Raw genomic sequence first — 25,607 nt, forward strand, 5'->3', positions numbered from 1 at the left:
CCCAAAACATATTTTGTGTGAATATTAACCAAATGACCTAAATGGCCCTGCTAATTCACTCTGTTTATTATAGAACAGTGGTGCGAGTGCACTGCACTTTTTGTCTTTGGGGACAAAAAGTATAGCCTTAGATTTTGCAGTATTTGCAGAGATTTTTGCGAGGCTATATTTGTATTTTCTTCAAGAGCGTCGTCGTATTGCCTCTTAACTTGCCCTGGTATCGCCAGATAAAAACAAACTGGTGTCATCAGCATACGCTACGAACCGAGCTCTAGTATCCCCATTCATATCATTAATGTATAGTTAAACGGTTCCAAGATACTCCCTGGAGGTAACCCGCAGGAGGTCATTCATGGAGTTGACTTATGTTCATTTATTATGGGCATACTTTTTTCTAAACGCTAAGTAAGGTTTAATTCAAAAATAATAATTTCCTCTTCAACTATATAGTTCAGGCTTTGGAAAACAAGATGCTATGATTTATGCAATCAAGTGATTTTCTATAATCTAATAAATATTCATTCTGGTGTAAAAGAGCGAGTGCGGCTGGATGGTAATCATACTGTTTATTTAAAAGCTGCCAACCAGTTTAAAAATCAGTTTTTATAATGTTTTCGAATAGAAACTGGTCGATAGTCATCAAAATTGTTTTTTATCGATTTTATTGGATACCACTGCCACGGCCGCTCAGTGGAGGCGTACTTGGAAGTGCGCCTCCATTCAGCGGCCGTGCCACTGCTACTTTAGCTGTCTGCATCTTAGAAGTGCGCGTGCGTGCGTGCGTGCGTGCGTGCGTGCGTGCGTGCGTGCGTGCGTGCGTGCGTGCGTGCGTGCGTGCTGTGTGTGTGTGTGTGTGTGTGTGTGTGTGTGTGTGTGTGTGTGTGTGTGTGTGTGTGTGTGTGTGTGTGTGTGTGTGTGTGTGTGTGTGTGTGTGTGTGTGTGTGTGTGTGTGTGTGTGTGTGTGTGTGTGTGTGTGTGTGTGTGTGTGTGTGTGTGTGTGGTGTGTGTGTGTGTGTGTGTGTGTGTGTGTGTGTGTGTGTGTGTGTGTGTGTGTGTGTGTGTGTGTGTGTGTGTGTGTGTGTGTGTGTGTGTGTGTGTGTGTGTGTGTGTGTGTTGTGTGTGTGTGTGTGTGTGTGTGTGTGTGTGTGTGTGTGTGTGGTGTGTGTGTGTGTGTGTTTGTGTGTGTGTGTGTGTGTGTGTGTGTGTGTGTGTGGTCGTGTGTGTGTGTGTGTGTGTGTGTGTGTGTGTGTGTGTGTGTGTGTGTGTGTGTGTGTGTGTGTGTGTGTGTGTGTGTGTGTTGCTGTGTGTGTGTGTGTGTGTGTGTGTGTGTGTGTGTGTGTGTGTGTGTGTGTGTGTGTGTGTGTGTGTGTGTGTGTGTGTGTGTGTGTGTGTGTGTGTGTGTGTGTGTGTGTGTGTGTGGTCTGTGTGTGTGTGTGTGTGTGTGTGTGTGTGTGTGTGTGTGTGTGTGTGTGTGTGTGTGTGTGTGTGTGTGTGTGTGTGTGTGTGTGTGTGTGTGTGTGTGTGTGTGTGTGTGTGTGTGTGTGTGTGTGTGTGTGTGTGTGTGTGTGTGTGTGTGTGTGTGTGTGTGTGTGTGTGTGTGTGTGTGTGTGTGTGTGTGTGTGTGTGTGTGTGTGTGTGTGTGTGTGTGTGTGTGTGTGTGTGTGTGTGTGTGTGTGTGTGTGTGTGTGTGTGTGTGTGTGTGTGTGTGTGTGTGTGTGTGTGTGTGTGTGTGTGTGTGTGTGTGTGTGTGTGTGTGTGTGTGTGTGTGTGTGTGTGTGTGTGTGTGTGTGTGTGTGTGTGTGTGTGTGTGTGTGTGTGTGTGTGTGTGGTGTGTGTGTGTGTGTGTGTGTGTGTGTGTGTGTGTGTGTGTGTGTGTGTGTGTGTGTGTGTGTGTGTGTGTGTGTGTGTGTGTGTGTGGTGTGTGTGTGTGTGTGTGTGTGTGTGTGTGTGTGTGTGTGTGTGTGTGTGTGTGTGTGTGTGTGTGTGTGTGTGTGTGTGTGTGTGTGTGTGTGTGTGTGTGTGTGTGTGTGTGTGTGTGTGTGTGTGTGTGTGTGTGTGTGTGTGTGTGTGTGTGTGTGTGTGTGTGTGTCCATAGTCCGTGTCTGAACTGACCAAAGACTGTCATGCTGTCCTAACTTCTGTTCGCAGACCCGGAGCAGCGTCCTTTCTGGGTCCTCTACACGGATTACGACAAGTGCGCCATCGTGTACCGCTGCCGCCGTTCCCTCTGGCTTCACACAAGTAAGTGACGCCTGGTAGCCTGTACCTCATTGCAGCTAGTGCTTAATGTTTCCTTTCTCCATGTAATACTTGATGAAGCACACCGCGGCTCCCTGCCGAGTCACTGGTAATGGAAAAGGCATGGCTTTCGTGCATGTTTCTTCGTCAAGAGGGCCGAGACTGTTTCGTGGCGTTCGTACCCATGTGTATGCGCCCTTTCTTGTGTTTTTAAGGCGAAAGCCTTTAATGGTTCATACTGTCGTGGAGAAAATGTGTCCCGCTTTTGCGGCGGCTCTGATTAGTCGAGATAGGCTGACGGCATGAAGGTCTCGACCAATCACAGAGCACCACCACAGTATGCGTGAATGTGTGCCTTATATGGCCATATGCCAATCAATGACCAAATACCTAGTTAATGATTAATTAATTACTAAGTATCAATTATCAATGAATAATGATTAATTACTAATTATCTACTGAATAATGACAAATTAATGACCTAATTATTATTAATGACTGATCAATCAGTCACTAAATAATTCATTAATGACTAATTATCAATTATTATTTCTCGATTACTAATTAATTGTTGACTATTATAATTATTGCCTCATTATTGACTGGTTACATTATCTAAGCTTAGACGTATCTAGGCTTGGTGTAGACAATTCTTGGCACATTCCAAAACTCGTCCCCACTTGACAGCTCAATGCACTAGCAGAACGTGAAACAGTAGTCGCTCACTTTACTCGCAGTAGCATTCATCACTACATGCGCAACAGTTACGTAGCAGAATGCGGCACTCAGGCTTTCGCCTTTCACTACTTTAGTCGCTAAAGTCCCTCGTAATTTTTTTACTTTCCATTCAGGCAAGCTCCGTCGTTTCCACGGTTTCGTTTCAACGTGGGCACGGCAGCGGTGAGAGCGTTAGGTCCACAGTCTTCCGTGCTCACCGCGGGCACTTACCGACCACAAGAATTACTAAGTTTACCCTTGGAATCTATGTGCTCTGAAATGCCAGCGCCAGCGCTCTGAAATGAGCTTAAAGGAGGACCCATTCTTTCTAAAGCGGTAAAGGCGCATGCAAAGTAGGTTTTCTCGGCTGCTCTTTCCGAGCATGCCCCTGGTGCCACCTATTTCTGTATTCTGATGGTGGCAGCGCTTTGCGAAATGCGAAGGTCATGCACCCCCCGTGTCCCCTCTCATATTGCTTCTAGCTGTAGTGACGTGTGTCTTCCTTTCGACCTTGCCTAAGTCGCGCTACTCTTCTTCAAAAATATGTAGAGGCCGCGGTGGTGGTTCGATCGTCAATCTCGTTCATGCCGAAAAGTTTAGCACTGGCCTACGACGTACGCATGTACTTCAAAACTCTAAATCATTTCCAGTGCATTGATATTTCCATCCTCGTGAAAAAGCTTTTCAGAACGCACGCTTCGTATTCCCTGCGCTTCGAAGCAATTGCTAATGTCATTTCTAATCTCAAGCATTATTTTAAACAGCACTTGAATTCTTCTACATCTGAAAAAAAAAGGGGGGGGGGGGGGGGGGGGGGGGGGGCTCTAGTGTTCGAACACAGGTGGAAAGAGAAATAAAGAGGGAGAAAGAATAAGACTGGTGGCCTGCCTCGCACATCGTTTTATACAAATCTAAAGGGAGAAATCAATTTTTCTCCGCGGGTTCTCGAAAATATGATGACTTCTTATTAAAACCTACTGAGAAATACAATATACGAGAGCGAAGGGGTTTCAGACCCCTCTTAAATGCTGGTGGGGGATTTCAGGCCCCTCCAGACCCTTCAGACTTTAAGCCCTGATTTTAAAGCAAAGGCTTTACCTTCCCCACTGATTGCAAGAACTGCCAGCGGGTTTCATCAGCAGCAGTATGAAGAAATCGGGCGCATTTGGAAAGGCATGCGAAGGGAGTAGTGGCGAGAGTGTAGGAACCTTGTGCGTATTCCTCATCGCATCCATGCGTAACTTGTACACTGTAGCATAAGTGCACATATGGGAAGCTGACCATACAGATTGGCTTGGTCTGCTGGCGGGCGTCTAGATGCAAAAGCGGACCGACGAGTGTGATGTTTTGAAGAAACATACGCCTTCTTAAAGATTCTGTCGGCAACGCGACAGCAATTCAGCTGACGTCCGGTTGGAAGCGTCTCTAGTACGTGACCCGAGTGGTAAGCTCCGATTATTGAGCTTTTTTTTTTTTGTGTGTGTGAGTGGATTTCAGCGTGTGAGTGCTTACATCCCGCAATCCGTCGTAGCTTGTTTAAGCACGGAAGTGACAACCATGCCGGCTCTGTAGAGTGCACTGTGAATAGGCTCCTGTCGCCTTTGTGGTCGGGTTCATGATTTTGCATTGCAGTCTTAAAGGGTCCTACTAAAATTGTTTCAGCATTATTTGATTAGAGCAGTACTCCAAAAAAATTACGCCTCAATTACTGCTGTGGCTCCGAATTCTTTATATTGCTGGTTGCGAATCTTTCTGTGTAGTAGGGGGAAAAACAAACGTTTGTTTAGGGATGAAGAGCGTGATTGCAGCAAAGCAGACGGCAATGAACGCCTCCTGGACTTCCAAGGTGCCGCCGGTCAGCCGCACACTCCCACTGCTCCAAGGCCACATTTGGCTGTTTTAAGTGGTCTGCATGCTTTACCCGTCTGTGTCCATCTAATATATGAAGAAAGGTAGCGGTGTCGCCTTACCCGAACCCAACGCGGGAAGACTGGAAGGCGACCCTGCCCGTCATGCTCTGACCTGGAGGCCCAACAGGCCTTGGTCGGGCAAGAGACGCCATTTGGGTCCAGAAATAAGGGCCACCACCTAATGCTTTGAGGGCTGGCCCCTTCTAGGCTTCGTTGGGTTTATGGGGTTTAATGTCCTCATCATCATCATCATCATCAGCCTGATTATACCCACTGCAGGGGCGAAGGCCTCTCCCATATTTCTCCACTTAACCCGGTTCTGTGCTAGCTGCATCCACTTGACCCCTGCGAACTTCTTAATCTCATCCGTCCACCTAACTTTCTGCCGCCCCCTGCTACGCTTTCCTTCCCTTGGAATCCAGTTTGTTACCCTCAGCGACCATCGGTTATCCTCTCTTCGCACTACATGTCCTGCCCATGTCCATTTCTTCTTCTTAATTTCCACTAGAATGTCGGTAACTTGAGTTATTTCTCTGACCCACTCTGCACGCTTTCTATCTCTTAATGTTACCCCTACCATTTTTCGTTCCATAGCCCTCTGGGTTGTCCTCAACTTAAGTAGAACTCTCTTGGTTAGCCTCCACGTTTCAGCCCCATAGGTGAGTACAGGTAAGATGCAACCGTTGTATACTTTCCTCTTGAGCGATACCGGTAAGCTGCTAGTCATAATCTGCGAGTGCTTGCCAAATGCGCTCCATCCCAATCTTATTCTTCTTGTTATTTCCTTTTCATGGTCCGGATCTGCGGTTACTACCTGTCTTAAGTAGACATATTCGCCTACTACTTCCAGTATTTCGCTACCTAATGTAAACTGCTGTTCCTTCCCGAGGCTGTTGAACATTACCTTAGTCTTCTGCATATTGATTTTCAAGCCTAACTTTCTACTTTTTCTGTCTAGGTCATCAATCATTATTTGCAGTTCATCCCCCGAGTTGCTTAACAAGGCAATGTCATCAGCAAATCGCAGATTACTGAGGTATTCTCCATCTACCCTTATCCCTAACTGCTCCCATTCCAAGTCTCTGAATACTTCCTCTAAACAAGCTGTGAATAGTACTGGGGAGATTGTGTCTCCTTGCCTAACACCTTTCTTTATGGGAATTTTGTTACTTTCTTTATGCAGAACTATGGTTGCTGTGCAGCCACTATATATATATCTCCCAGCACTTTCACGTACGGCTCGTCTACCCCCTGATTTCGCAATGCCTGCATCACCGCCCAGGTTTCAATGCTTTTTCGTAATCAATGAATGCTATGTATAAGGGCTGGTTATATTCCGAGCATTTTTCGATCACCTGATTGATGGTATGGATATGATCGATAGTAGAGTACCGTTTCCGAAACCCTGCTTGATCCTTTGCTTGATTGCAGTCTAAGGTTGTCCTGATTCTATTAGTGATTACCTTAGTAAATACCTTATACGTAACAGACAGTAAGCTGATTGGTCTGTAATTTTTAAGGTCCTTAGAGTCCCCTTTCTTGTGAATGAGGATAATGTTTGGAGTGCAGCGGAGTGCAGCGGTGGCGTAGCGGTAGAACATCCGCCTCGCATGCAAGAGGACGGGGGCTCAACCCCCGGTGCCGCGCAATTCTCCACCGGATAAAAAAAAATAAATAAAAAAAAATAAAAAATCCGCGTGTCGATGGAATTGCATGCACAAGTTTGGGGTGCAACCTGATGCCGGTGAACACCTCCGGCAACGCACTCCCTCACCAGAACAGGAGTTGGCCACCCTGGTGCAGTAATTGGCCACAACCTCCTATGATAAGCTCCATAAAACCCCGGCCCTCAGTCACCAGCGGCTGCGGAACAACTGACCACGGCGGCGGTCAGACCTGTGACGCAGCAGGGGTGCTAAGAAAGCCTGGCTCCGCTGGACAGGCCGCCATTGGAAACTGACCCTGGCAACGTTTAATGCTAGAACCCTAGCTAGTGAAGCTAGTTTAGCAGTGCTGTTAGAGGAACTAGAGGGCATGAAATGGGATGTCATAGGGCGTAGTGAGGTTAGGAGGCCGAATGAGGCATATACTGAAGGATGGGCATGTACTGTGTTATCGAGGTTTACCGGAGAGGCGACAACTAGGAGTAGGTTTCCTTGTCAATAAGTATATAGCGGGTAATATAGATGAATTCTATAGTATTAATGAGAGGGTTGCAGGCATCGTAATTAGGCTTAATAAGCGGTATAAACTGAAGGTTGTACAGGCCTATGCACCTACATGTAGTTATGATGACCAGGCAGTTGAAAGCTTCTATGAAGATGTAGAATTGGCGATGCGAAAAGTAAAAACGCAGTATACTGTACTAATGGGCGACTTCAATGCCAAGGTAGGGAAAAAACAGGCAGGAGACAAGGCAGTAGGTGGCTATGGCATTGGTTCTAGGAATAGCAGGGGGGAGTTACTAGTTGAGTTTGCAGAGCGCAATAACTTACGAATCATGAATACCTTCTTCAGCAAATGGAAGAACCGGAAATGGACATGGAAAAGTCCTAACGGAGAGACTAAAAATGAAATCGACTTCATAATGTGTTCAACCCCCGCCATTGTGCAGGATGTAGAGGTAATCGGGAAAATGCGATGCAGTGACCACAGGATGGTGAGGTCCCGAATTAGCCTAAATCTGAAGAAGGAACGCAATAGATTAGTAAGAAAGAAACCCATCAACGAATTAGCTGTGAGGGGGAGGGCAGAAGAGTTCAGGATCTCGCTACAGAATAGGTATTCAGCTCTAACTGAGGATGGCGACATTACCCTAGAGGCAAGGAACAATAATTTCAGAAATATCATTACTGAGTGCGCGGTAGAGGTAGGCGGTAGGATAGTTAGAGAGGATACCGGTAAGCTGTCTAAGGAGACGAAAGATTTGATTAAGAAGCGCCAGAGTATGAAAGCTTCCAATCCAACAGACCAGATCGAATTGGCCGAGATATCAAAGCTAATCAATAAGCGCAAGGTAGCCGATATAAGGAAGTATAACATGGACAAAATTGAGCATGCTGTAAAAAACGGGGGAAGCCTTAAAGCGGTAAAGAAGAAATTGGGCATAGGCAAAAACCAGATGTATGCGATAAGGGACAAGGCGGGCAACGTCATCACTAATATAGACAAGATAGTCAAAGTAGCCGAGGAGTTCTATACAGATCTCTACAGTAGCCAAAGTAGTCAGGACCGTAATGAGATTGGCGGTAGGGAAAAACAGTCAGACGTTCCACCAGTGACGAAGGACGAGGTCAAAAAAGCACTAGAAACTATGAAAAGGGGGAAATCAGCTGGAGAGGATCAGATAACTACAGATTTGCTGAAGGACGGGGGGGGATATCGTGCTAGAAAAACTGGCCACCCTGTATACGCAGCGCCTGGTGTCATCGACGGTACCGGAACCATGGAAGAACGGTTTAATGTCCTAAAACGACTCAAGCTATAGGAGATTAGAAGACGGCTCAGGGAATTTCGACCACCTGGGGCTCTTACAACGAGCGTTGTACGGGCGCCTTGCTTTGTTTCCCTCCATCAAAAAGCGGCCGCTGCAAGCGGGATTCGATCCAGCCTCCTTGGGCACAGCAGTCGAAAACCCTACCCACTGCACCACCGCGGCATCCGCTCATGCCTAGCGCATCCGTCGAAAGGCAGCCACCGCGGCGGGTCGACCTATTTTCTTTCCAGCTTACTTAGTTTGCTTTGTTATTATAATCTCCAGAAATTTAGGTCAATATGAATATTAACGCGGTAGCGTTAAGAGCTCCGTGTAGAAAAAAAAAACAGTGTTGGCGTGGTCGTTCGCCGTTGTAACGCGAAAATCGGCGAGAAAGCAAAAAAAAAAATGACAATTGCTCCGAAGAATTGAACTCCGGCCCTTCAGATTGCAATACGAGCACGCAATCAATACACCACAGAAGATTTTTTTTTTTTTCAGCATGGTATTTATTACATGCTTTTAAAATCAGCGTAGAGCTATATATGTTATTTACAAAGTAATCAGCCTGTAGGCGAAAAGTCCAGTTTAAACATACAACACAACACCACACAACTAGAATACGACTTAGCACGACTTCACTAAAACGGTGGCAAGGAAAGACAACACATCAACAATGGCAACCAGTCCGGTTCATAGTTACTATCTTCGTAAGCGTCTCTAAGCTGGTGTCGCATCTGGCCGAAATGAGTAGCGGGGGAGATTAGCATTCCGATCCAACATACGTGTTTTCCACAGGCTGTGCAGTCCAAGGAGGACTTTTTGCACTCAAAAATCACAATATTTACACAGGAACCGTCAGCCGTATTTCACTGACGTACCAAGGTTTAAATTATTTTAAAGATTTCAAAATTTCAATGTGCGGGAACCAGTCAGGAGCTGGATCCACACGTTTTATAAGTTCACAATATCTTGCAACACAAATTTCCTTAAAGTAGTCTCTAACTGGTGGTGCGTCAAGATATACATGACGCGAGGCCTAACGCCATAACATTAAGGTCATGTGGAATACCGTCCTCGTTTTCAATCGAGAGATACCCGATTCCGTGAGGGTCAAGCGGAAAACCTTTTTTAAGAGTCCTTTGGAGGGTGTCCCGGCAGAAAACTGCGTCCCAGCATTCCAAGAAAGCATGTTCTAAGGTTTCGTCTTTTTTTACCTAACAAGCAGCCGACTCCCCATGGGACAATAATTCCTTTCTCTTGCGACCACATTTTAACCGGCGAAGTCCCGCTAAGTAGTCTAAAAAAGAAAGTTTTGGCTGCAGGAGTAATGTCCATTTCTGACTCATTTAAGGACATCTTGACCAGGCACTGCACCATACATGGTCCTAGGGAAAAATAGATTTAGCTTACCGTGATCCGCGATCCGCCACCGTGACTCTCTACCGCGCGTGGGCTCAAGCTGATTGGTCCCGACGCGGCAGGTCTGTGTGCCGACATCTAGTATGTGGCACCATCTATCGGTGTTAAGGGGTGTCTGGGCATGCGCAGTGGAACGCGCGGTGGCGGATCACGGTAGCGGATCGCGGATCATGGTAAGCTAAAACTCTCTAATGAGTCACATATAGTTCTGCAAGGTTTCTTCCGTGTCACGTGATTAAGATAATCCGATAAAAAACTTGTATAAAAGTTAAAAGCTTAAAACTTTTTTCAAATACCCAAGGATACTTTTACGAATACTTTTTGAAGCGAAAGCTTTTCTAGACTCATGGAACGAAATCCCATGCACGAGACCTGTGCTCGAGGTCTGTGGGCGAGATCTGTCATATTCCGCGAAATGTGTTCATCGGAAAAAGGCCCTAGGTAAATTTAAGCTGAACGGAATATTAATAATTGGTTTACAGGAAAGGAAAAGCGCAGTTATGTCGCACTTTTTTCTCTGGATACCTGAACCGCGCACACTTTACTCCGTAACCGCAAGTAAGGAAAAGAAAGGAGGTGGGATTGAAAGCACGAAGAGAGAAGGGGTGCCGCTTTAAGGGCTACGGAGTATGAATGAATCAAAACTTTAGTTCCACCAAAATGGAGCCCTTCATCTCCCGCTCCCGGCACGCAGGTCGGGGGGCGGGTGAGGTGAGGTTACAAGAAATCTTCATGGCCTCAGCCGCCAGGCGGGTCGCGTACCGCTGAACGGTGAGTCTCCGCTCCGCAGCCAAACCTCCCGGGCTTCTCTACTGTCAATATTAATGTCGGCGCCTAGGGAGTCGGCGCATTCCCATATTATATGATCTAGAGTGCCTTTTTGGCCGCAATTTTTACATTTAAAATCTTCTTCCTCCCCGGTCTGTGTTAAGAAAACCCAGACCGGGCAGATGTAGTTACCAGCTTGTAATCGACTCCAGATGCGTACTTCATTGTTAGTGAGAGACCGATCTGGGTGAGGGTAGACATTTCGATCTAGTTTATGAGATTCGGTGATCTCAATGTATGTGATAGCGCAATCTTTAATTCCCTAATATTCGGGCTGTTCTACCGCTGCCCGGTGGTAGAGATCTCGGGCCAGCAGGTGCACAGCTTCGTTGCCAGGGGCAGACTCGTGTGCTGGTATCCGTGATGGATATGGTTTTAGTAATGGGATTTGTGAGACGAATATTTTTGGCCTCCTCTGAGATCCGCCCTTTTCCAAGATTCCAGACAGCCGTTTTGCTGTCGCTGATTATAGTTTTAGCATGTGTGCCAGTGCATGCGAGCACTATTGTGACCTCTTCAGCTGTGATAACGTCACGGGTGCGTGGCCGAAACGACATGCTCCGTGTCGTCCGCATGGTGCGTCTGCATAAGCAACTTCCTCGACTGCTTTGTGTTTCATTCTTTTAGCGATTGTTTTGGTTCTGTGTTCTCTGCGTTTTTTTTGTTTGGGTGCATGTAATTTCGACTACCTAGGGATCCTTAAGGTTACATCAGAGGGAGGTGGCTGCTCCTGACTGACTACGTGGGGCTGGAAATGCCGTCACCAGGAGATTCGCGCATAGTACGAAGCTGACCCCGCCGGGCGTTCGATCCAGGCGTCCATGCGACGCCTTTCATTTGGAGCTTCCTCGAAAGCCGCACCACAGAGCAGTACAGCAGGCATCAGCGGCGTTTGAAATTGATTGACCATTGAATTGATACTTAATCAGCAGTAATCGGATGATATCGGAACATATGATTTAAGACATTTTCAAGATAATTTCATAATTTACGACTAATAACAAAATAGTTAAGCAGATGCCCATAGGAACCCATGCACTTGGAGGTCATCGTAACTATCACTATACCATACTAACCGAACTAACTAGTACTCAGAAAGTGCAAGTCATGATTAACTATCGGTAACCAATAGTAATGGTTAGACGTTTCGAGACGTCCATAGCCGTCACGTGGTGACTTCATCGGCCGTGACGTCATGACTGGTCATAACGTCACCAGGAGATTCTTCCGACCAGGCTTGAGCACGCAGGATGTGACGCTCCGACTAAAAAACGACATAATAGACTCACGATCTAGGCACGCCAAAGTAATCTTGGGGCTGGACTTAACGAAAGCCTTCGACAACGACAGGCATGAGGCGATTCTCAGTGGTCTCCAGGAGATCGGAGTGGGATCCAGAACATATAACTACATAAGAGACTTCTTAACAGACAGAACAGCCTGTATTAAATTTCAAGACATTGAGTCTCCCACATTGCAGCTAGGAAGCAGGGGCACACCGCAGGGATCGGTTCTCTCCCCATTCCTCTTCAACGTGACAATGAGGGGTCTCCCAAAAGCGCTGAGCAACATTGAGGGCATGGAGGAAGGAAAAACTAGGAGGGAGCATGAGGTCACGCGGCCAACCTTTACAAGCCAAGTGCCGATGAAGCCGCTCCCTCCCCCTTTTTTCGCTCTCCTAGTTAGACCCTATGTTTCGATGTCGGAGCGTTTTAGTGCGCACGTCTGCCATGGCGCGGGTAGCGCGGGCGCGCGGCTGTCTGCTGTGTGGGCTGCTGGGCGCCGATTTGCACATGCGCGCGGTAGTAGATATCATCGCACGCTATAACGTGGTCTAACACGTAGGGGCCGACCCGCTCCCTTTTATTTTTTATGACTAGGCTTCATGGATATTGCCGCGCGCTCCCTCCTAATTTTTCCTTCCTCCATGATTGACGGGCTCAAACTTAGCATGTACGCGGACATCAATCTCTGGATAAACCAAGGGAGTGATGCGAGCATAGCGAGACGACTGCAGGCAGCGGCAGACACAGTAGTGGACTACGCGGCTAGTAGGGGGCTTTCGTGCTCACCGCAGAAATCAAACTACTAGTCTAGCACAGCCCAATGTCGTTGAGGTGCAAGCAAATCGGAGAATTCGATATCAAAGTGGAAGGAATGTCCGTACCAAAGGTTGATCAAATACGAATCCTAGGGCTATACATTCAAGAGAATGGATACAACGACGGAATACAAAAGAGACTCGAAGGCTACGCCACACAAGTCCTAGGCATATTCAGGAGAATACCATTAAAGGGCGGCTTAAAAAAATGGGCTTGATCAGACTTATGCAAGCATATGTCATAAGCCGCATAGGCTACTCTACGCCGTATTTAAACCTTAGAGCATAGGAAAAAAGAAAATTAGAAGCACTCTTTAGACGATGTATAAAGAGGGCCCTGGGCCTACCAATGAGTGCATCCACAGAGATGCTGCTCGCTATGGGGGTACACAATACGTGGAAAGAAATTGCAGAAGCAGTCAGAGTGTCGCAACTCGAAAGGCTAAGCCAGACAACAACAGGAAGAGCCATTTTAAACATGGTATGCCTGCAGACAAACAGAGAGATGCAACAAAAGTCGAGCATCCCACAGATATACCGCGATAAGCTAACCATCTCCCCTCTTCCTCGACACATGCACCCCATATACAACGAGGAAAGGAGGCAAAAGAGAGCAGAAGCACTCAAAAAGCGCTTCGAGCCACTGGACAGCAAGACAGTTGCATACGTTGATGCGGCGAGTAGGAAGTCAAGTGCGGCAGTAGCCTCGGTAGTCGACGGCCGAGGCGCCCCAGTATCGGCAGCCACTATAGGAAGCCGCAACTCAGAAACAGCTGAAGAAGTTGCTATAGCGCTTGCTTGAGTAGAAACGGAAGCAAAATTCATAATTAGTGGCAATAAAACAGATTTACAATTACGCAAAGTGATCGCACCAGAAGCGGTGCGAATCCTGATCGGAAAACGGCTGAATAGAAAAATCAGCTTAATATCTCCAGCGCACGCGTCTGTCCCTGGTAACGAGGCGGCACATGAGTTAGCCGATCTCTACTTCCGGGTAACTGTGGAGCCGCCTGATTGCCAGAACATGGACGAACGTCTATTAAATTAAGCAGAAATAGTAAAAAATTATACACAAAGCAGAAAACTGGTGCCACCACCAGATAAACGTCTGAACAACAAAGAGGCGACCGCATGGCGGCGTCTACAGGCAGGGAATTACATCCATCCGGTCTGGGCCTATCACGTCCAGAAAAGATGAGCGACATGACGATAAATGCAATGTGGGAATAGAGGGACCCTCAACCACGTAATTTGGGAATGCGCTAGCTCCCCAGGGGTTAAGACAAAAATACTTAGTAGAGAAGCCTGGGAAACCCTTCTGCGGAGCAAGGACCCAACTCTTCAGAAGCAAGCCATCCGGCTGGCGGAAAAGGCCGCAAGGAATCAAGACCTCCTTGCCTGCCTCTAATCGCGGAGGTCCCGGCCCCCGTCCCCTAGGCTTGCGTGCCGGTGGAGGGGAGTAGGGGGCCTCCATTCTGGTGGAAATAAAAGTTGTTCACACAGCCGGGGTGGCGCAGTGGTAAGACGCCCGACTACTGTGCCGGAGTTCCCGGGTTCGAACCGGACCTCGGCGGCTGCGTTTCGATGGAGGCGAAACGAAGAGGCGTCCGTGTGCTGTGCGCTGTCAGCGCACGTTAAAGATCCCCAGGTGGTCGAAATTACTCCATAGCCCTCCACTACGGCTCCCCTTTCTCTCCTTCCACTTTCACTCCCACCTTCCTCCCTTCCCTTACGGCGCGGTTCAGGTGTCCACAGAGCAAGTGTGACAGATACTGCGCCTTTCCCTTCCTGTGAACCAACTTTTAACTTTTTTCACACACATACACACCAAGCTTACTCCACCGGGCGTTCGATCCAGGCGTCCGTGCGGCGACTTTCATTTGGAATTTCCTCGAACGCCGCACCACAGAGCATATATAGAAATAGACGTCGCACAGCAGGCATCAGCGGCGTCTAAAATTAGTTGACATCAAAGAAAAGACGCAGTATATGGAGCCAAAGCTACGGGGACGAGGCTTTCCCGACTGTGTTACTATAAAACACACTTTTAGATAGGGAGGCGGGACATCTTTAAACGTGTCACTCCGCCATGTAGTTCGACCGCGCGGCTTTCAGTCTGTATAGACGCTGCAGATAATTTCCTTCGTTTGCTTCGACAGCCAGCGCGTCTCTTGAACGTGACTCGAATCTTGTCTGGTGAAAACTCTTCCAACCCTTGCGGAGTGGACGAACAAGAACAACAGGAACGACCCGGGCAGACGGCTGTCGTCATCTTGTCTGCATAGTAGGGGCATAGCTATGGTAGGGGCGTCTCGAAAACCCGCAACAGACTTCAGACGAGAAAACCCGATGGAACCAAGAAAAGTGTTTTAGGCATAACAGCTTCATTTCGCAAAATCGGTTCCGTGATAAACAATATACCGTAAATAACTAGCGCTATGACTTCAATTTGTTTTTGCAGAAATTGACCATGTAACTATATTCAGCTGCGTAGAAAGATGATGCGTTTCGGCTCCGTAGCTTTGGCTTTATTAAAATGTCGCAGTTTCGAGTAAGAGCCAATGCTTGTTCAGCTTTAACAGTTTCCTTGGCTCCCACTAAGCAGCAACATGATCCTCTACGTCGCTGATGGCTTGTGAAGATGAAGTCGCGACTAATCAACACCGCGCACGACGTACGCAGTCAAAAACAGACACGAGTTACGAACTCTTTACGGACGCGCTACGAACGCGCGCAAATATGGGCGGAGAAAAGCGGCAGACGCATCCCAGACCTTTTCAAAATTGGCCAAAGGGCGCTACCATATTGGAGACTGGGCTGTGTTCATAACACAGGAAAAAGCTGCGGATTCTCCTCCCACACCTGATTCTCAGCCCAGTCAAACCGGTTTCTCCAAGGGTCGTGAAAAAGAGTAAAATGCAAGGGCCTGCTATTGGATCTGTAGCTGAGCCACCTCCGCTGCCTCGTGCGAACAGGATAGAAAGTAGAGAAGAAAAGGGAGAGAAAGGCGCCGCAACAGCCGTCATCTACCACCAAATCGGTGGCGGGTGCAATGACGGCCTGCAACAGATAAAAAATTGGTGGCAGGCTAGCCCACGCCGCAAGCGGCGTTGACCTACCAGTCCCAGCCCTATCAAGGCCAGGAACAGCCACCTTCCCCCTCCCCCCTCGAGTGGCGCTGCTTGCGCTTTGCGAGACTGTCGACAGGTCGCGCAGCCATTGACACGAACGCTGCGTTAAACTCCCGCTATAATAGCTGGTACTGCAGTATAAGCCTGATCAACAATAAGCTGAATAGTTCCGTAATGGTATAACATTCTAGAGCATCACCTGCGAAATTTCTGGAGACACTATATTCGTGTGCGGAGTGAGCTGGCGCGTTTCAGCTCCGTAGCTTCCACCACTTTGCCACAGAAAGTTATCCCCGAGTATGTCAATCACAAACGGTCTCGCATAGAGATTTAGCTTACCGTGATTCGCCATCGGCCGCTGTGACCCTCTACCGTGCGTGGGCGGGGTGTGCAAGCTGATTGGTCCCGACGCGGTAGCCGATGTCCAGTATGTGGCACCATTTATCGGTGCCAAGGAGATCTGGACATGCGCAGTGGAACACGCGGTGGCAGAACACAGTAGCGGTGTAGCGGAGCGCGGATCACGGTAAACTAAAACTAAAGAGGTTTAGCTTACCGTGATCCGCGATCAGCTACCGTGATCCGCCACCGTGCTTTCCACTGCGCATGTCCAGATCCCTTTGACGCCGATAGATGGCGCCACATACTTGATGTCGGCACATAGACCTGCCGCGTCGGGACCAATCAGCTTGTGCGCCCCACCCTCGCGCGGTAGAGGGTCACGGTGGCGGATCACGGTAAGCTAAATCTCTCTACTCTCTGATGCCTAAGCAGCCGCGGCGGAGGCTTCCGCCGTGAGGCATTTTAGTGGGCCAAATCGCCCCCTGAATTTTTTTTCGGCCACAGACATCTTGAGTTACCAAAAACATCTACAAGGCTTCGCTTGACGCTATTCTAGAAGACATCATCAACAAGATGTCTGGGAGCTGTCTTTTGAAGGATTTTTATGTCTGCTTACGCAAGGCAGTAAAAGGCAGCTTATACGCAAGATGCTTTAGACTTCTGCTTCAGAAGTTTACAAGGCTTCCTTACAAGACATTTAAGGGTCACGCATACGTCTGCAATATGTGGCACTGTTCTGCATGCTATAAATATCGATTGTCCCAGGTTTGTTCTGGCGATTTTTCAGCTCGCAAAATGTTGTACCCAAGGTGCGGCGCTTTTGAATTAAGCATGCAATCTACACTGTTTCCAGCATGCAGGCACCAAGCAATGCAGTTTAAGCCATGAGTATCTGTGCAGAATGTACAGAGGTCGCTGACACCTTCCTTTCTGCCTCGGTTGGTACAGCCCATAGCCACACCAGTATTCAGCCTCACTGGGTGCAGTGTCGGTTGAAAGACTCTAAGTGTTCACCACGGCAAAGTCAGCTAGCGATGTAGCCATGTGGGATAAAAGCCAGGAAAATGACAGCAACAATTCGCACAGAGGAACGATTTGCTGCGCCGGTGCTAATATGGAACGCATTGCCAGCAATGCACCCTCCGCCATTCCGAACTTCGCGCGCCTTATAGCTATCATGGTAAACTGACTGATGTGCAGTATACTTAGATTTCTGCAAGATGTCTTATAGAAAAAAATGTAGTGCATTAGCTGAGCTACAAGATCGCTACGAGACATATCAAGACATCTGGCAACATCCTGCATATCATGTTAAAGCTTATAACATCCCATAGATTGGTTAACTGGGTTGGTTGCGTCAGATAGTTCACAAGTACTTGCAATGCACTTGTAGCTGAAGTTTGGAATGACGGGCTAGACATCTTAAAAGCTAGTGTTCTCTTTGCAGCGTGTGGGAGTGTGAAACGGCACTGCCAACCTTGTGGCTAGCTTTCCATTAATTAAGAACAAGCAAAGCGGACAAGGATTCAGGGGAAGCAGCAGTGCATTTGCCAATATTTTGACAAGAGGACTTATAAGCAGCACCCAGACGAAATGTTCAAAAGTTGAAGGAAAGGTCGAATTGTTGGCTAGCGCAGCGAGGCTACCCATGAACCCTCATTCTGATCGTTCAAGAATTTCATTTCCATACCATTTCTCTTCCGTGTACTTTACGAATTAGAGGGAAGATGAAGCGGTTTTCAAATTGCATGAAATTTGACGGTTGGAAAGAAGGGGTATTGTTAATCATACCTGTCATTTTTTTTTTTCAATTCTATTGATAAGAACAGAAATCGCTTGTTAAAAACGCTCCGCGGTCACGCCCTCGTCGCTGCCGGAAGCGGCGGAGGCGGGGCGTTGAAAATGCGGAACGAGCGGTTGTGACGTCAACAGCGGCGTTTGCTTGGAGGGCAGTCCCACTGGAGCTCGTTTTCTTTTAAAAACAGCCGTTTGCGCTCCATTCTGCCTTTGTTTTTAGGATGTCTTGTTCAGCGGACAAAAAACTATGAAATGCCGCGCATAACTCATTTTTCGCGGAATACGTTTCATATTCCCTTTAAGGATAACAGTGAATTGAAGGATGTACAGGCTAACAGTCCTGTTCTGAACTCATCTATAAAGTAAGGCAATAAGCAATGAAATAACTGCGACTTGCTGTGCATTTAAGCAAATCACTCAAGGCTTTCCCCAAGAATTTAAATTACGACGCTGGTGTTCAAAATTTCTAGGGGGGGGGGGGGGGGGGGGGCAATAAAGAGTAGCGGAGAAGCGTCTTTTTGGTAGTCACCAGCGATTTAAAGCGCTCATGAAGATGGTAAAAGCATTGTATGCACCTCAAAGCCATTTCTGCTCGCTCTTCCTCCAGTTGAAATAAAACCTCACATACCTAATTAGCAACAACCTATTATATGCAGTGTACGTCTGGATCCTCTGCCGAAATCACACAGTGACAGAGCCTTACCTCGCCAATTTGCGTGGCTATGTTCAGCAGTGGACCGGCATTCCTGCTCGCTTGTTCAGCAAAACGCCCTGCAAGTAGCTCCGGCCACCCCTGGTCCGCCTACCGATCACCGAAAGGCTCCTACAAGGGCATTGTCAACAGCAATTCCTCTAACAACGCCAGGCTCCTCCTCCGTTTGGAGAGTTGGCGAATAAAGAGACAACACAGCAGCTGGGAAAACTTTGCAACTTTTTCATTGATAATGATTCACTGTACAAATGATAAAACCATTACGAACACGAACAACATAATATCTTGAGCAGACAACTTGGCAAGAAGACGCTAAAAAATCCCGAACAAAGGGTGCAGCGACGCGCTCTTTGAACGGCGACCATGTGTGGTCCAGGCGGTGCCATTCGCACGCAGCGTCCCGGAAAGGTCACGAAACAACGGCAGGGGGGTGAAAGAATGGGCAGCCGTTATGTCAACAAACGCCAACAGACAAGACAACGCGCGCCAGCCACTCGCTACGAAATGGGCGAGGACCTCAAGAACCAAAGGCCGAGAGAAAAAAAGTGACGAAAAAAAAAACAGAACTTTTTACAAGTTGATTGCTTTCACACACGGCATTCAAATCCGTTCTCTGGTGTCAGGTGTGCTACACCAAGTCAGAGGGGGAGCAGTATGGCAGTTTATTTCCGCAAAAGTGCGGGCTCCTGTTTATATGCTGTACAGTATTATACAAAAACATGCGCTAGTGGCTTGACCACAGTATGTGGTGGCTTCTCCCGCCATTCAATGCCCTGCAAGCTGATGACCCCGACTAGGCAAGACTGCAGTCTCAACCACAGGAGTGCACTGTTTCATTCGCTTTGGTGGCAATTTTTGTAGCAACCTCCCATACGACAGTTATTTCATCAGAACAATACTTCGAGTCTCAACAACCACATTCAAAATGGCAACAAGTTCATGGGTGTAGGTGAAGTGAAAATAGAGAGATGAATGCAGATGCCCATAGGTGCAGTATTGTCTTTTCATAATGTAGCCAATCAGGTTTCAAGCTTCACCTAGCGTCACTTTTCCAAGGCCTACAATAATTTGTTCTCATGAACTCTAACCTATATGCCCCACACTGTCCGGCAAACAGGCGATTCGAATCAGGCTCACGGGAGAAGCCTCCTCAACTGAACCAAGCACCACAATGTGGCGGACACGAACGTTTTCGCAATGCCCACAAAATCACTACAAAAATCGTGATAATGACACGATAGGGGAATGCGATGACCCATGGCTCTGAACGTTGCACACAAGTTTTTGCGCCGAGAAATGAGACTTTTCTTGGGAGGGGAGAAAGATACAGAGCTAGAATTAGAAGTTTTTTAAAAAAGCTAGTGAAACTGTACAGCAAAACACTCATTGCTCGTCAGTCTTCCCTTCTCATGAATGGTGGGAGATGGATGCAGAAAGGAAGAGCTATACGTTCGGTCCCTGCGACAGCACGCACACTGCCCTTCGTCACTGAAAAGATGCATGCACAAAAGCACCCATGTACAAGAACCTGTCTGCGAATGCATCACATGGGCTGGCAGGAGGGGGTGGGAGGGGCACGAGACATATACAACATGTGGAAAGCAGGTCCTCTGCCGAAATAAACACCCCAGTACTTCATGAGCTCTTCAACAAATGCATTTAGACTCCAGCCAGCCAAAGGTGGCATAAGTGCCTCCCACAAGGTCAGAACCGCTAGTTTCCCTTGGTCGCTCCCCATCAAGCGACCGCACACTCAAATGCACAGATTCCCAGTTGACGCCAACACCATGGTACTGCAATGGGCAAGCACACCGTTCTTTTCAGCCTGCCAATAAAAAAAGAACACTTGTTCTTGCTTCTGTACAAACGGTACCACCACTCACCAAAACTTGCCAAGCCTTGACAGCAACGACAAGAATTGTCGAGCCCATTTCTAAAAAAAAGTGCATTCAACAAGTGCTCTTGCCAGCTCGACTGCTAAAACAAGCAAGAATTTGAGTGCATTAATTTCCATGGCCACAGCTCTTAAAAGTCCATTGGAATGCTCGGTAATGACAGAGAACTCAATTTCTATCTACAGCAAATAAAACAAAGCCCCCCCCCCCTTTTTTTTTCAACCAGAACACACTGCAGGTTTTAGCCCCAAGCTCATTGCACACATGCCCATACAACAAAATGTCAAGGACTAAAAAGAAGCCCAGCAATCTCCAATTTACAGTAAAAGTCAACACTAAAACAGGCATCGGCGCTGGCCCTGGCCGGTGGAAGAGCCTTTTGAATGTACTCCACAGAATACATGAATGCTGGAGCAATATTCTCTACTGTTCAAAACTGCTTCTGCTCTGGGACTTGACAAAAAAATAATTTTCCCTGCACTCCATCCATGCGCAGAGTCACCAGCAGTGCTCCCAAGGCATCATTATTCATTCTTGGCACTTTTTTCTGGCAGTTGGTGGAACAACTCTTGATTCCAGAAACAAAAGTATCAGTCTAATCTTTAGCAGCAATAAGTACAGCAGGCTCATTATCGCACCCTTGTTTAGCTCCTGTAAAGTACTTTGTAGGAGAGATCATTAATACAGACATATAGAAACCACTCAAGCGGAGCTCCACTCTTGCCAAGGGTGACAGGAAAAAGTTAATTATATAGATGACAAATGATATGAAAAGAGACATGACACAGTGTAAAAGACATCATAAAAAAAGTACCAAAACATGAGCAATATGAAATGAACCATGCTATGTATTAGTGAAAATGTAATGCCGGGCAAAATACCTGCAAATACTGAAATTCCTCAGCTCAAATGGCCAACACTACTATGGCAAGAACTGCTATCACAACAACTACACGGCTAATGCGCTTAAATTATGTCGAGCTTAAGGTGTAACCATAACAAACAGGACAAAATGACTTTAATCTCCTTCCCAATGTAACACACAAACGAGTGTAAATGCTAATAGTTGCAAGTGTGTGTCACTGAATGGATTAAGCCACCTGGCTAATTAGAATTAATATCTGCTTTCACCGTAGATGCCAGCAGAGATGTCACTGCAGCTGAACCATGACTCTTTGTGTAATGTGTAACTGTCCTACAATTCACAAAAGCTGCTGTTTAGTGCAATATAAAAGAAAGGATACAAAGGTGCAATGAACTTCATTGAGTTGAATTTCAGATTTCAGTCAACAAACAAGCTGTGTGCCCCTCATTGCGATTACAGCGCATAATTGACACTATATACATGTCCCCGTGAATTGAAAATGATGGACATTCACATGTGCACACGTGGAGAGTAACTCATTTTCCTGTCACTGGCAGCTACTACCTTTCGCGCAATCACGAGCCACATCACAGCTCCAAACAGAGGGAAATAATACAGCTCTCAATCAATGGCCTTCGTCACTGACTTTGATGAGCAAAGCTTTAGAACTAAACAACAGAGCCCTATGCTACAGGAAGAGATCGAACCATTCGGATTCAGGACAACAACTTCAACCATTACTATGTGCGCATCTCTGCTGCACTTGTCTTCGTGCAGCACATGACCAGGACGACAGTTCTACAAAAAATTAACCGTTACCTTGCAAAATTGTTGCAAGCCTACGAGTTCTTGATAAGTATGCAGTCAGGAAAGCACAACATCCAAATCATTCTAACAAAAAAGTTGACACTGCTACAAGAGCAATCTGGTGACTCTGCTACACTCACATGGCTGGCAGGCATGCATGTACTGAAGGATGCAGCTAATATCCAAGCAAAATAAAAAGAAAAGAAGCCCAAAACACCAGAGCAGTGCAGGAAAGTGACGCACAACTGTGAGGCATCACCATCACATCGAAACTAGCAGTGGGATGCACCAACAGCAACGTCTCCTTTCGTCGATGCAAAAAGAAACAGGACACAGTCTTGTCTCAAGGCAGCACCTGCAGCTATTCAGCTAGCATGGTAACGCAGCAACCTCTGACAGACAGAGCTTGGTAACGCAGCAACCTCTGACAGACAGGTCATATCAGTGACGTGCCAAAAATTGCTGCTAAAAAGTGCCACAGCAGACCATTGGCCTATCACGGCACAAATTACATTTACTGTGGCTGCTAGCTTCAGTGTTTCAGCCATGCAGGTGCACTTTGCATTTTCAAGGCTGGCTTCTCGACAGCACATCTCCAAGCACACACGTACAAAACCCATCCTGAGCCTGTTCCAATGCATGGGTGTTCACTAGACCTTCGACAGGTTTGCCTGATCTCAAAAGGGTGAATAAGAACATGCGTGTGCTATCCCAAGTCCTCCACTAACAGCAGGAAAGCTGAAAGGGAACAAATGGGCCTCTCCTCGCACTTCCCTCAAAACACTGCCAAGGCCCGCTGTGCACCCTACCATGCCTGACAGCAGTTCTCTTCTCCTTGACCTCTATACCACATCTTAAATTACAAGCATGCAAGTCACAAAACGGATGCTGACACTCGCTGAGATTTGCCCACTAAGTGATGGGACTCGTTGTAAGCGCCCAAGCAAGACAAATGGAGGAGGTCAATCAAGAAGAAATGTGTGCTCAAAATATGGTGGTTGGCTTGCTCTGGATTGCTCCACACCAGCTGGTCATCTCCCTCCCACGCAGACAAGCTGGCCGTCGACTGTATATGGAGTGCTGCCAGCAAAGGTACAAAAATGGGAAGGGTGGTAATAGTGAGAGGAAGAACATCCCAGAGATGGGGAGAGCATGGCAGCAAGTGATACAGAGCAAGACAGAGAGAGAGAGGGCAGGAGGCAGGGAACAAGGTCTGTGTGTTGTCCTCGGTTCAATCGTGGCGGTCTTCGCTAGCCGTGGCTCGCCCCGCATCTGGCTGCGCCCGCGGAGTCTCTGGCGCCCTCAGCACTTCTTCTTCTTCTTCATACTCTTCTTCTTCCTGGGGCGGCCATAGCTGTGGCGACCACTACGACCGGTCGAGGCGGAAGGCTTCTTCAGCAGCGGGGTCGCTGATCACTGCCATGTCAGGATCAGTCAGGATCTGCAGCCCATCAATGTCAATGGGACCAAGGTCTGCACGCAAAGCCTCCTCTGTAGAGAAGAGGTCAGCAGAGTCAAATGAGCCCAGGGATTGGCCGTCCACTTTCGCCTGTTGCAGCGCCCCCTTGAGCAGGGCTGCTTCGTCTGTGCCGGGCCCTGCAAAATACACGCAACCCAGTGTTTGTTTGTGGCTACTTTAAAAGGAGACATTTCGCTGCTGGGGCATTAATTTCACGCCCTAATTTTCTGAGGCACTCACAGTTACAGCAAGAACTTTGCTGCTCCAGTATATTTGTTCAAGCGGTGATTCTGCTCACGATGTAATTATATGAAATCCTTGACCATTAAACGTTGTGGATTTGGTGCTCATTCATGACTATAGCGACTTAGAACATCTCAGTTGACACACACCTATGATAGCGTACACCGCTGAAGGGGCACCCATGACCTATGAAGCCTGTCGCAAGGAAACTTCAACACTCCTCCCATGCAATGACAGTGAATACTGAAGTGTCAATAGTGTAGTGGCACAGCCTGAGATGGGTGCATTTGCAGCTGGTAACATGACTCACAATATCAGCGCTATCCCCTCCAGTCCTCAGCAGCGTCAGCATATCCCCACCACCCGTACCACACTGCCACCACCAAAACTAGAGAGATGCCGGTGTCCAAGTGGTCCCTCTGAGTTGCGCAGATGTGCCCGTCACAATAGCTACCACTCAACTGTCAGCGCTTCACAGCATGGTGGCTCCATAGTTCAGGCTGGCCAAAGTAAGCCTCCGTTTTCCACCATGCAATGTACAAAGTGCTGCCGCATTGCTGGCTGACACCTACAGCCGAGAATTCTCTAGTGCGGTACGATAAAAACACTTTGCATCACACCATTTGCATCACAGTAATTTTATCTAATGAACACTTACACGATGGATGTCAAACGAATACTGCGAAAACAAAGAATTTTTTTATTCCCCGTCAGTATTCCATAGGAATTGTACTCTAAATTTTTTCTGAACAACAAACCATTTTTGGGGCGAGTTTCCGCTTCAATGAAATTTTCGCAAGCAAAATCAAAACCAAAACATGTTTTACCGGCTAGACAAAAGTCCAAGTCAAATCCAAAGCCACAGTAGGCACGTAATCACAAGATTCCACCAGTTCTGCCATTTTGGCCTTGTTTCGCAGTTGCGTCACTCACTGCCTGTGTCTACGATGACAACCAGCTTTCATTTGCGGGACATGATGTCAAGGCGAAAAAGCGCGAAGTCCTTTCGCTCGAGCAGAAAGCGCAAATCATCTACCCCAGCAGAAAACGGAAAGAAGAAAGTGGTTATTGCTAAGAGTCTGGAATTGCTGCAAGTTAGCTATCCACAATACTCAGAAACAAAGAAAACATAAAGAAGGCACTTGATTCACACACGTCCTCGAAGCACAAAAATGTTACGCAGCCACTCTATGAAGAGCTGGGCAAAGCAGTGTATGCTTGGTTCTTTGAATCACAAGCCAGGAACTTCCCTCTAAGAAGCATCATCCAGCAGAAAGCCATGAACTAAGGCGGACTGCACCAGCGGCGTTCGGAGCCTGCGGACGTATTTCACATCGGCTCCTGTGGTTTTCAACTTACGTGGCTGAATTACGACCTGAAATGACCTGATCGCCATCAAATCGGTCAGTGAAGGTGCTCTGCGCCAGTTTGAGACATTTTCGGACAATCTACGTCCATATTTACTCATGTTTTGAAGATCTCGTCTTCGTGCCGAGCGCGTCTCGTCAGGCCTAGCTCACCAAGGGCTCATACATTTGCCGGTCAGGCCTAGCGCCGCCGGCTGCTCATCGCCCAAACTCCTTTACTGCTTCATCTTTCAAGATGGAAGTTGGTGTAGAAGGAGAAGATATTTCACCAGAGGAATTTCATAACGATCCTTGTTGG

At 47.4% G+C, this 25,607-nt stretch overlaps 2 protein-coding genes and 1 pseudogene across 5 annotated transcripts in view; 2 read left to right on the top strand and 1 right to left on the bottom strand.

Moving 5' to 3' along the window:
* The window catches only part of LOC146198819 (apolipoprotein D-like), a 49,402-nt gene extending 30,660 nt beyond the window's left edge, over positions 1 to 18,742 (top strand). The window contains exon 5 of the mRNA XM_084591983.1: positions 18,618 to 18,742. Within this exon, the coding sequence (XP_084448109.1) occupies positions 18,618 to 18,742 (125 nt within the window). The remainder of the gene's footprint in view (positions 1 to 18,617) is intronic.
* Positions 13,071 to 14,099, top strand: LOC146198820 (uncharacterized; annotated as a pseudogene).
* Positions 18,743 to 18,878: 136 nt separating the features above from the next.
* LOC146198821 (CREB-regulated transcription coactivator 1-like) overlaps positions 18,879 to 25,607 on the bottom strand; it is a 76,243-nt gene continuing 69,514 nt past the window's right edge. For all 4 annotated transcript variants that reach the window (XM_084594307.1, XM_084594308.1, XM_084594306.1 and 1 more), the window contains one exon: positions 18,879 to 23,836. In XM_084594307.1, the coding sequence (XP_084450433.1) occupies positions 23,607 to 23,836 (230 nt within the window). In that variant the 3' untranslated portion in view covers positions 18,879 to 23,606. The remainder of the gene's footprint in view (positions 23,837 to 25,607) is intronic.

The sequence above is a fragment of the Amblyomma maculatum genome, chromosome 2 (assembly GCF_055883805.1).
Source record: "Amblyomma maculatum isolate TAMU_Amacu chromosome 2, ASM5588380v1, whole genome shotgun sequence".
NCBI classification, from domain to species: domain Eukaryota; kingdom Metazoa; phylum Arthropoda; class Arachnida; order Ixodida; family Ixodidae; genus Amblyomma; species Amblyomma maculatum.